Source organism: Mobula hypostoma, chromosome 7 (assembly GCF_963921235.1).
Source record: "Mobula hypostoma chromosome 7, sMobHyp1.1, whole genome shotgun sequence".
Lineage (NCBI taxonomy): Eukaryota > Metazoa > Chordata > Chondrichthyes > Myliobatiformes > Myliobatidae > Mobula > Mobula hypostoma.
The window spans coordinates 116,725,080-116,737,331 of record NC_086103.1 but is presented as its reverse complement, the minus strand read 5'-3'; the positions used below and the strand labels follow the sequence as shown (position 1 = coordinate 116,737,331).

Genomic DNA, 12,252 nt, shown 5'->3' with positions numbered 1-12,252 from the left:
ACTCCCAGCCCTCTCTACAACCACGGTAAGTGTGGCTACAGGTGGACAACAGATCTGGACATCACACTCAATACATCTGTGGAAACCAAGGGATGGTCAATGTTTCAGATTGTGATTCTGTAATGTGTACCACCCCTTTGTCTCATGGTTGCTGATTGACCTGCTTGACCTCCTGCAGCAGGATTTTTGTTCCATATTCCAGGATCTGTAGAACTGAACATCTTGCTGGCGATCATCACCGTTCACCTTAAGGGTGCATGCCTAACGCCCTACTCTACCCCCTACACTTATGACTGTGTGGCTAGGCACAGCCCAGGCTCCACCCATAAAGTTGCTGACGACACCACTGTTGGCAGAATCTCATATGGAGTAAGATGGATCAGTTGGTCGAGTGATGTTGCAACAACCTTGCGCTCAGTGTCGGCGAGATCAGGGAATTGCCTGTGGGCTTCAGGAGGGGATGTTTGGACAACTCATCAGTGTTCGTTAAGGGATCAGCAGTGGAAAGGGTGAGCAGCTTCCAGTTCCTGGACATCAACCTTTCAAATGATCTGTCCTGTGACCAACATATTGATGCAATAGTGTACTTGATTAGGAGTTGAGGAGATCTGATATAACCAAAATCTAGCCAACTTTTGCAGATGTACTGTAAATGCTGGTAGCATCAGTGTCTGGTATAGAGGCTCCAGTGCGCAGGATTGAAAGAAGCTGCAGAGGGTTGTCGACTCTGCTAGCTCAATTATAGGCTCAAATGCCCCCACCATCAAAGACATCTTCAAAAGGTGGTGTCTGAAGAAGGTGACGTCCATCATTCAGGACCTCCACCATCTGGGACATGCCCTCTTCTCATTGCTGTCATCAGGGAGGAGGAACAGGAGCCTGAAGATGCACACTCAATGTTTTAAGAACAGCTTCTACCCCTCTGCCATCAAATTTCTGAGTAGTCCATGAACACTACCTTGCTATTTATTTTTTGCACTTTTTTTTATTGTAACTTACTTTTGTCTTGCGCTGCACTGCTGCTGCAAAACAAATCTCACGACATTTCTGTGATAATAAACTTGATTCTGATTTTCTCCTGTATCTCCATGCTCAGTCAACCTCAGTCTGGCTCAATGTTCATGTTCTTGTTGACTAATTTGTTCTAAAGTAGGTCATGAAATCAAAGAACCCTGGACTGATATAGCATTCAGAAAGGCCATTCTGCTTAATGGCAAATAATGCTCGCGCTGAACACATTCAACTGGTCAGGAAGAAACAGTGTTCAAGAAATGGAAAGTGCCACTCAAATCATGTCTGAAGTGGCTTTGCAAATAGTTGATCGCTTTAAATATTTATTTAATTTCCATTGAAAACCTGTTCCAGATTTTGTGAGATATAGATGTCAGTCCATGTAACTGACACCAATTTACAAATGTGGAAGTCCTAATAACAATGATTCATTCCCCTTTGCATAGCAAGAGAGCTGGAAGTTGAGGTAGTTTCTTATGTTCTGGGGAATTTGACCAATGATCCTCTGCCAGATTGGAGTAGGTGTAAGGAGATGAGGCATGCAGGAGACTTGGATAAGCATAATTTCAATTTTTTTTATATATATATAGGTCTAAAACAGACTGAAGTTGTTCTTGAATGTTTCAATGATTCACAAACTTTCAACATTCAAAAAGTGTTTAGTCATTAATCTTATGGTGTCAGCTTGTTTTCACATTTAAAGTGACTTGTCTGTGATTAATGAGTTGGTCCCAGCAACCTTGTTTCATTAAGACCCTGATTCCCTATGCAAAGTTGCTTGGGGAACAATCATTGTAGAGTGAATCCTGTCATTTTTGTTGTGTGTTCTTGTGGTGGGAATTGTTTTGGATAAGCTTGTGTTCCTTTCAAAGTAAGCAGCCGAATAAATTCTGCTGCACATTTGAGTTTTCCTCTTCGTGTGTTTCCTGGTTAACGCTCTCAAAATGCTGGAGGAACCCAGCAGGCCAGGCAGCATCTGTGGAGAGGAGTAAACTGGTGATGTTATGGGCTGAGACCCTTCAGGACTCATTTCCTGATGTTCTGTTTGAAGAGAAGGGTTCCTTGTGCCAATCCAGATTATTACAGCAATTGGGAATGTTCTGTTTCCCACTCAATCTTGACCCTTCTTTCAACCGGAACAGTATCTTTCATTGTATTTTCTCTCTACCCTTGATTTTAAACACTTAGATTTAGTTGCAATCTACCTGTTGAGAAATTTAAAAAAACTCTCTCCTATCTATTCCATATGACCAAAGTACCTCATCACTGAAATTATTCAAAGCATATGCTTTTTGCACCCTTTGCATCATTCTGAAAGTCTGATTTTTGAACTGGACATAATATTCCTCATGTGGCCAAACCAGTATTTTATAATTTCCTCACCCTTATAGTCTGCCTTTATTTATGTCTTTTTCTTGTTACTTGTAATGAACTGTTGGGCACGTGGCCAAGTGGTTAAGGCATTGGACTAGTGATCTGAAGGTCATGAGTTCGAGGCCCAGCCGAGGCGCATGTTGTGTCCTTGAGCAAGGCATTTAACCTCACATTGCTCTGCGACGACACTGGTGCCAAGCTGTATCGGCCCTTCCCTTCCCTTGGACAACATCGATGTCGTGGAGAGGGGAGGGCAACTGCTGGTCTTCCATACAACCCTGCCCAGGCCTGTGCCCTGGAGAGTGAAGACTTTCCAGGCACAAATCTATGGTCTCGCAAGACTAACGGATGCCTTAACTGTAATGAACTACCTACATTCACCCTTGTACCCATTTTTGAATTTTAGAATTAGAAATATGGTAGTCTTAGTACCAACTCCCTGTGTACTGCAGTCCTTCCAGTTTGGGGTAAAAGAGCCTTTTATTATTTCCTAATTAATTTTATAATCATGTTATAGCTCCTTTTATTCTGGGAGCTTCAGTCTTGATGTCAGGTTACTGACCAGCCGTCATTTTATAAATTGTCAGAGCTGACTACAGGGACTTGTTCACCAGATTCATATGTTTTTATCACAAGGACCTTTGTGGCTCTTTATCAACCACATTCTTGAAGTACATGTCAGATAACTTAATTCTGTTCGTTTACCTGTCTGTTATTTCAGATCAATTGGACACACTTTGACTTTTAACGAATTTATACTGGAGTTTTGTAATCCATCCACATTCATTGATATGAATCTTGCAGTTTATTGTTTTTCAAACTTTACCTATGCCATAGCCATGTTAATTTTAATGAGGAATTGAGAAACAGAACGTGGGCCTCTGTACCTCCCTCTGCAATTGGATCCTTAACTTCCTAACTGGAAGATCACAATCTGTGCAGATTGGTGATAATATCTCCTCCTCACTGACGATCAACACTGGTGCACCTTAGGGGTGTGTGCTTAGTCCACTGCTCTACTCTCTATACCCATGACTGCGTAGCTAAGTATAGCTCAAATACCATCTATAAATTTACTGGTGATATTGTTGGTAGAATCTCGGATGGAGATGAGAGTGTGTACAGGAGTGAGATATACCAGCTAGCAACAACCTTGCACTCAACGTCAGTAAGGTCAAAGAGCTGATTGTGGACTTCAGGAAGGGTAGGACGAGGGAACATGAACCAATACTCCTAGAGGGATCAGAAGAAAAGAGAGTGAGCAGTTTCAAGTTCCTGGGTGTCAAGATCTCTGAGGATCTAACCTGGTCTCAACATATTGGTTCTGCTATAAAGAAGACAAGACAGCAGTTATATTTCATTAGGAGTTTGAAGAGATTTGGTTTGTCAACTAAAACACTCAAAAAAAATTCTATAGATGTACCGTGGAGAGTATTCTGACAGGCTGCATCAAAAAGGAGCGGTGCCTCAGAAAAGCGACGTCCATTATTAAGGACCTCCAGCACCCAGGGCATGCCCTCTTCTCACTGTTATCATCAGCTTGGAGGTACAGAAGCCTGAAGGCACACACTCAGTGACTCAGGAACAGCTTCTTCCCCTCTGCCATCCAATTCCTAAATGAACATTGAACCCATGAACAGTACCTCACTTTTTTTTAACATATTATTTCTGTTTTTGCACTATTTTTAATCTAGTCAATAAATATATAGCAACATACATCAAAGTTGCTGGTGAATGCAGCAGGCCAAGCAGCATCTATAGGAAGAGGTGCAGTCGACGTTTCAGGCCGAGACCCTTCGTCAGGACTAACCAGTTAGTCCTGACGAAGGGTCTCGGCCTGAAACGTCTACTGCACCTCTTCCTATAGATGCTGCTTGGCCTGCTGCGTTCACCAGCAACTTTGATGTATGTTGCTTGAATTTCCAGCATCTGCAGAATTCCTGTTGTTTACAATAAATATATATATACTTTCTGTAATTTATTAAGTTATTCTTTCTATATTATCATGTATTGCATTGAACTGCTGCTGCTAAGTTAACAAATTTCAGGACACATGCCGGTGATAATAAACCTGATTCTGATTCTGAGGAGATTGTTCAGGAGCCAAATGAAAAATCAACTAGAAAAGGACTGATAGAACTAAATGAATATTTTGCATTATAATTTCCCAAGGACGAAGACTATTCCAAAGCTATGGAAAATAATGAAGTACAGGTTTCCCCCGCCATCCTAAGGTAGAGCGTTCCTACGAAACGGTTCGTAAGCCGAAATGTCGTAAAATGAAGAAGCAATTACCATTTATTTATATGGGAAAATTTTGTGAGCGTTCACAGACCCAAAAATAACCTACCAAATCGTGCCAAATAACACATAAAACCTAAAATAACAGTAACATATAGTAAAAGCAGGAATGATATGATAAATACACAGCCTATATAAAGTAGAAATAATGTATTTACAGTGTAGTATCACTTACCAGAATCGGGACAGCACCGAGCACACTGATGATGGTGTGTTAGGCTGAGTTGTCGCAGGTTGGGGTGGTGCAGTGGCCCCTACCCTCCGAGCCACCAACTGATACCGATCCGCGAAGCATGCAGGGGTCCAGCGGTAGCTGGGAGGCACACAGCACATCTTTAAGAAAAAAGCCGAAACAAACGTACTAATTAATTAGGTGCCGCCCGGATCAGTGCCGATTTCTGATTGCGTCATCTCTGATCTGGGCCGACAATTATGTGTCGGGCGGCACCTAATTAATTAGCATGTTTATTTCGGCTTTTTTCTTAAAGATGTGCTGTGTGTCTCCCGGCTACTGCTGCATTCTCCGCAAATCGGTATCTGTCCTTGGCCTGGGGGTTGGGGTGGTGGGACACTGAGGTGTCATCTTGTCGTCTATTTCCATTAGAGCAGGCAGCTCATCTTCTCCTATAACTGCCCGCCTCGATGTCAAAGGTCAAGGTTCATCGTCTGCTGTGGCTGATGTGGAAGGCTTGCTTGATTGCTGAGCCTCGCGCATTTTTCTATCACACAGTTCTTTGTAAGGACTCAAACCATCTTGCAAATATCCCCTAAACCTACGTACCCTTTCAAAATTAAAGTCGTACTTTATCATTGCAGCGAAAATCTCACGCGGTTGCTTCACGTTCATTTCACTAATGAATTCAGTTTCGATTGTTATCCTGCTTTTCTTCTAATTGCATCAGCTCTTCATCTATCAGATCTTGGTCATGGGATGCCAAAACCTCTTCAACATCATGTTCGTCAGCTTCCACAAGCCAAACTCACGTTGTCCTTACTTTGTTCACCACGATCGAAACGCTTAATTATGTCTAGTTTTATGCTAAGCATAATACCCTTACGAGCTCTTTTAGGCTTTTCCAATACCATAGAACTCATCTTGCTAACAGCTGCTCACAGGCACGTGTTTAAGCAATGCCGGCGAGAATGCAGTTTCGAATCCGGGGAAGAGCGGCTGCTTGGGGCGCGCGCTGCCTTTTATCGCGCGCTGCTTTTTTTCGTAACAGTGAAAACATCTTCTGAAAGCAAAAGCAGGGTACTAATGTAGGTCTTTCGTAACAGTGAGGTTTCATAAAGCGAACGTTCGAAAAGCGGGGGGCACCTGTAGTTGAGATATTGGATGGGCAAGAGATGTCTGAAAACCCAGTAATTCATTGAGTAGCCAAGTCACATTTTCTAAAGTTACTTGGGGAACTAAGATTAGAAATTGTTTCGATCCTGACCACAATTCTGACCACAATCTTCAGTTCCTTCTCCATGGAGGCAAGGTTTATGCCAAAGTATGTTACACCCTTGTTGAAAAAAGCAAGAAAGGTAGAATTCAATGTTGATAGTGGGAAAGGTTCAAGAACAACTTATGAAAGAATATTAGCATTCAGTTAAGCCAGCGTGGGCTAATGAAGGAGATTCAGCTCAGCTTTCTTACAGCAATGCTCCTCAAACATTTGGTATGGACATGGCGAGTGCTGTTGATATTATGGATATGAACTAGTGTTTAATAAAATACCTTGGTCTTATGAAGAGGTAGTACATTTATGGATAAAAACTGTATTTTTTTAAAAAAATCTGACAGCCAGAGACCAGTGGTGAATGGTTGTTTTCTAGACTGGAGCAAGATTTATATAGGCATCTGTTAGTCTCATGAGACCATGGATTTGTGCATTGGAAGGTTTCCAGGGCAAGGTTGTATGGAACACCAGCAGTTGCCCATGCTGCAAGTCTCCCCTCTCCACGCCACCGATGTTGTCCAAGGGAAGGGCATTAGGACCCATACAGCTTGGCACCAGTATTGTTGCAAAGCAATGTGTGGTTAAGTGCCTTGCTCAAGGACACACACACTGCCTCAGCCAAGGCTCGAACTAGCGACCTTCAAATCACTAGACCAACGCCTTAACCACTTGGCATGTGGTGCAAGATATAGAATGCGATTCCTGAAGGTATATCCGTTTTGTTTAAAATTTAGCAATGTAGCACGGAGTAGACCCTTCTGGCCCTTCAAGCCACACTGCCTCAGCAAACTTCGACAAACACGATTAATTCTAACCTAATCACGGATTAATTTACAATGACCAATTAACTTACCCAGTTTTTGGACCGTGGGAGGAGACCAGAGCACCTGGGAAAAACCCATGCATCCCACAGACTGCACCAGAACTGAACTCAGAACTCCGGAATGCCCCGAGCTGTAATAGCATCACACTAACCACTACACTACCGTGGTATAGTATTGAATTGATTTGACTTCATTACTTACATCCTCCATGTACGGTACGTCTCCGTCTAAATGTGCAATTCATAGTAATTTATAATAAATAGTATGTGCACAGGACAGTCAATATAACATAAAAATACAATTGTATCAGCATGAATTAATCAGTCTGATGGCCTCATGGAAGAAGCTGTCCTGGAGCCTGTGGGTCCTGGCTTTTATACTGCGGTACCATTTCCCAGATGGCAGCAGCTGGAACAGTCTGTGGTTGGGGTGACTCACGTCCCCAATGATCTTTCGGGCCCTTTTCACACATCTGTTTCTGTAAATGTCTTGAATCATGGGAAGTTCCCATCTACAGATGTGCTGGGCTGTCCGCACCACTCTCTGCAGAGCCCTGCGATTGAGCGAAGTACAGTTCCCATACCAGGCAGTGATGCAGCCAATCAGGATGCTCTCAGTTGTGTCTCTGGTATATAGCATATCTCCTTAGAACGTAGTAGTTCTAAGTACTATAGTACCCCAGCTGATTTTTGGCAACAGTTCCAAAGATGTGCAGGTTAGTAGGTTGATCAGTCACATGAGTGTAATTGGACTCGTTAGACCAGGAGAGCCTGTTACTGCGCTGTAAGAAAAGCTAAAATATTACACTATGAATGCATAAACTGCTCACCCTGTCCCCCTCCTACCCATGGAGCATTTTGTCTGTTTCTGAATCACATGACATGAGGATTTGGAGATGGCAGAGGGAGTAAGTTTTGTGGAAAGACTGAAGAAGTGAACAATTTTCTTTCTAGTAAAGAAGGCTATAAGGAGTGGTGTTTAAAATCACAAGTAATTTAGACAGAGTTAGAAAAGATGTCTGAAGGGTTGATAATTAGAGGTTAGAAATTTAAGGCAGTTTGCAAGGAATGCTTTTTTTTAAACCAAAAAAAGGGTTTGGATTGTATTCTGATCAGAATGTAATATTGATCTAATAGTAGCTTTAAAGGGAATTAAATATTTGACAGAGAGAAATGTGCGGAGAGATTGAATAGCAGTTAAATGGGATTAAGTATAGACATTGAGCAGCACACCATGGAGACAGAGCCATCGACCGTACCCCGGTGCCCACAGCTAGTCCCAGTTTCCTGTATTTGGCTGATTAACCATCTAAGCCCTGCCCTGCCAACCATGGTAGCTATCCACGTGTTTCATCAATGATACCACTGTGCCCGCCTCAACCACTTCCTCTGGCAGCTCGTTCCCTATACTCACTACTTTCTGCATGAAAAGAGTTGCCTGTCATGTTCCTTTTCTATTGCTCTTACCTAAACCAATGCTCCCTAGTTTTGGAGTCTCCGATACTGGGCAAAGGACTATTACCATCGGCCTATTCTTCTCATTCTTCCACATTCCAAGGAACGAAGACCTTGCCTGGCCAATCACTCCCTATAACTCAGCCCCTGGGCTTCAAACCATCATTGTAAATCTTCTCTGCACTCCAGTTTAACCACATCTTTTCTCTAACATACTGTACACAGTACTGCAAGTGCAACCTCATCTCCTACACTACTGTGCAAAAGTCTCAAGGCACAGATGTAGCTGGGGTTCTTAAGACCTTTGCACAGTGCTTGCCAATGTGGAACAGAGAGCGAGTTTGTAAGTCTGGCGGGAACAAAGGATGTTGGGGATGGTGAGGGTGGAACGCCATGGGAGGGGTGTGGCAGAGAAGGAGTGCCAGGGGCAAGGGGTGGCGTGGGTGCTGACACACCAAGCAAGGTCATTTGATTCTCTGGTGCTTCCTGCTCTCTCCCCTCTCCCTTCCCCTTTCCCCAATAATGATTCCCCTCTCCCTGCTCCCTTCCCACTCTCAGTCCACAATAGAGACCCATATCAGAATCAGGTTTATCATCGTTCACATATGTCATTGTCACACTGTGGGTTTTGGTGAGGGTGACACGCCCCTATGAAGGTATGGATTTTAAAGATTAGATGGCAGGCCACAAGTGTTCATTCAGTGCAAAGGTGTTTATTGTGTGCCAGAGGTAAAAGGAAAAAAATTAGACAAAAGTGAAGCATTTACAGTGAAAACAAATGGCAAAATGACAAGAAAGAAAATACGGAGATACACCATCAAATCTTTAGGACTATAGCTCCAAATGTCAGTCTGAAGAAACAGGCCACGCCACAGTTGTCCACAGATACATTCGTCACAGTGACATTGTGCAACAAAAGCAATCAACAACTGACCATTTCCCAGGAGCCGGCACTCTCCTCATCCCACAAAATAAACTCCTCCACCGAGCCAGTGCCGTGTGTGTGCCGCCACAGACAGGGACTTTTTAAGACACCCCACCCATCACTCAGGTTCCTCTCCCTGAAACTGGAAGCAACAGCATACAGGGCGTGCCAAAGTATACACTGTCCTGGATTGTGCAAACACAAGTGCCCACACGACACCTGATAAGAATAACGTCAGCACTGCCAGACAGGGAGAATGAGAATTAAGGGGCCACTGGAGGGGGGGTGGGGGCGGTCAGAGAGAAGGAATTGCTTGTGGCAGACCCACTCTGTCACGTTACCCTCCTCTCTCTTCTGGTTTACCCAAGGAGGGTAAACGGGAGTAATAACCAGCAGTGACATTCCAGCCAGACCACCCCTCGCCGGGCATTCGGGTACTCTGGAGCCAGCTGGGCTACATCTGAGCCCTCTGCAGGTTCATGTTCCTGTACCCATGTACGGACATCTGACTGGGTTGCTTAGCTGCGACCTAGCTGGCTCGTCATTACCTGAATGCGAGGGTGGGTTCTGGCCAGTTTCGACCCAGCCATGGCAGCAGAGGACAGCAGCTGTGAGTAAACGTACGCGCAATTCGAGACAGCACCCGCCCTTGCACAGAGAACCAAGTCAGGCCTTGGACTGGTTGGATGGTTTTGGTGTTTCAGACCACAGTTTACTAGAGTGGCAACTCCTCTGACCAATTTCACCTTAAAGTCCGCAAAGAATCCTCTACATTGGACAGAGGAGTGTGAACGAGCTTTTGCAACTTTAAAGGGGGCACTCTGTGAAGAACCGGTACACGTTAGTCCTGATTTGAATAAGTCCTTCCTGGTGCAAGTGGACACTTCTGGAACAGGGACCTGTCTTGGCCCCAAGAGACGAGGGTAACAAGAGGCCTGTCTTATACCTGAGTAGGAAGCTGCTACCCTGGGAAACTTGGTATTCGACTGTTGAGGAAGAGGCACTGGCTATCAACTGGGCCCTAGACAATACATTATTGGCCAGGAGTTCATTTTGGAGACAGACCACCACGCCTTGACCTGGATCCCGACCATGAAGGATAAAAATGTTTGCATTACCTTATGGTATCTAGCCCTGCAGCCCTCCTACTTTACACTCGTCACACAGCGGGCAGCTTGAATGTCACTGTGGACTATCACTCCCGACTTGGGTAAACCAGAAGAGAGGGGAGGGTAACGTGACAGAGTGGATCTGCCACAAGTAATCTGCCTATGGTTTCATTTTCTGTATCAAATGAATATATGTTCACATATTTTTCTTCTTTTGTGATAGGTACCCAAATCAGTTGCTTCTCTCCAAGTTCATTCTCTTGGCGACAAGCAGCTTATGTTGATGCTTATTGCTGGGCCTCACTGCATCGGCCTTCCCATAAGAATGATTCGGAGCATTTACCACTGTGGCTTCATAAGGTACAACGTTTATTTCAAAGCTTTGTCTTTTCATAAAACTGCAGTTTTTTTGGAATGGCTTTGGGGGACAGACTTTACTCAATGTATAAGTTCTCTTGATGAGAAGTCCAAATATTATTTGACTAGCCAGTCTTACTCGTTATACTTGGCTTCTATCTGCCTTAGTTAGAGAAAGAGATGGGCATGGATTTGTCAGATAAGGGCCGTTGTATCATTTGGTAGCAGGACAGCCTTAAAGCAGGATCTCCCAGTGGCCACACATTTTAATTCCACATCCCATTCCCATTCTGACATGTCCATCCACGGCCTCCTCTACTGTAAAGATGAAGCCACACTCAGGTTGGAGGAACAACACCTTGTATTCCGTCTGGGTAGCCTCCAACCTGATGGCATGAACATTGACTTCTCTAACTTCCATTAATACCCCTCCTTCCCTTCTTACCCCATCCGTTATTTATTTTATATATATATATATATGTGTGTGTGTGTGTATATGTATGTGTGTGTTTGTATATATATATATACTTTTTCTCTCTCCTTTTTCTCCCTCCGTCCCTTTCACTATACTGCTTGCCCATTCTCTAGGCTTCACCCCTCCCCCTTTCTTTCTCCCTAGGCCTCCTGTCCCAGGATCCTCTCATATCCCTTTTGCCAATCACCTGTCCAGCTCTTGGCTCCATCCCTCCCCGTCCTGTCTTCTCCTATCATTTCGGATCTCCCCCTCCGCCTCCCACTTTCAAATCTCTTACTAGCTCTTCTTCAGTTAGTCCTGATGAAGGGTCTTGGCCCGAAACGTCGACTGTACCTCTTCCTAGAGATGCTGCCTGGCCTGCTGCGTTCGCCAGCAACTTTTATGTGTGCTGCTTGAAATTCCAGCATCTGCAGATTTCCTTGTGTTAAGATGATGTACTTGTTTCTTTTTAAATTGGAATTTTAGATGTAGACTGTCCCTCTTTTCCTTGCATTTTAATTGTCGAACTGTGGACTTGACAGCTGAAGAACAAGCCACCCCAGAGTTTTTTTAAAAAATTCATATCTGGATTAGCAACCAGCTGCTGTCACTTCTTTTAGTATGACTAAGATAAACACAAAATTGCTGGCAACTGTTGCCCAGGTAAACAATATTTTTTTTTGAACAGAGTCAATCTGTCTCTTCTTGAGCGAAAGAAAACTTCTCTGGACTTTGGAGCAAACTAAACATTCTAATCTGACCTTTCTAATGGAAGTGCAATCATTATTCTGCTTTACTAGCAGTACAGTTTTGATCTTAACCATTTTCAATTCATGCTAGGCCATTCTATACACTTCTGATTAATTAATTCCTTACTTGCCTTCTGACAGATCATCTTGTGCCTTAAGCCTTAAATCTGAATGATCACTCTTGCCATCGACATTTCCCAATTACTCACTGCAGCAGCAATGCATTGAATGCAGTGTTTGTGAGATTAT

General features: G+C 43.7%; 1 protein-coding gene across 1 annotated transcript in view; it reads left to right on the top strand.

The window, feature by feature from the left end:
* panx1a (pannexin 1a) overlaps nucleotides 1-12,252 on the top strand; it is a 43,489-nt gene that overhangs the window by 8,803 nt on the left and 22,434 nt on the right. The window contains exon 2 of the mRNA XM_063053848.1: nucleotides 10,667-10,803. Coding sequence (XP_062909918.1) covers nucleotides 10,667-10,803 — 137 coding nt within the window. The remainder of the gene's footprint in view (nucleotides 1-10,666; nucleotides 10,804-12,252) is intronic.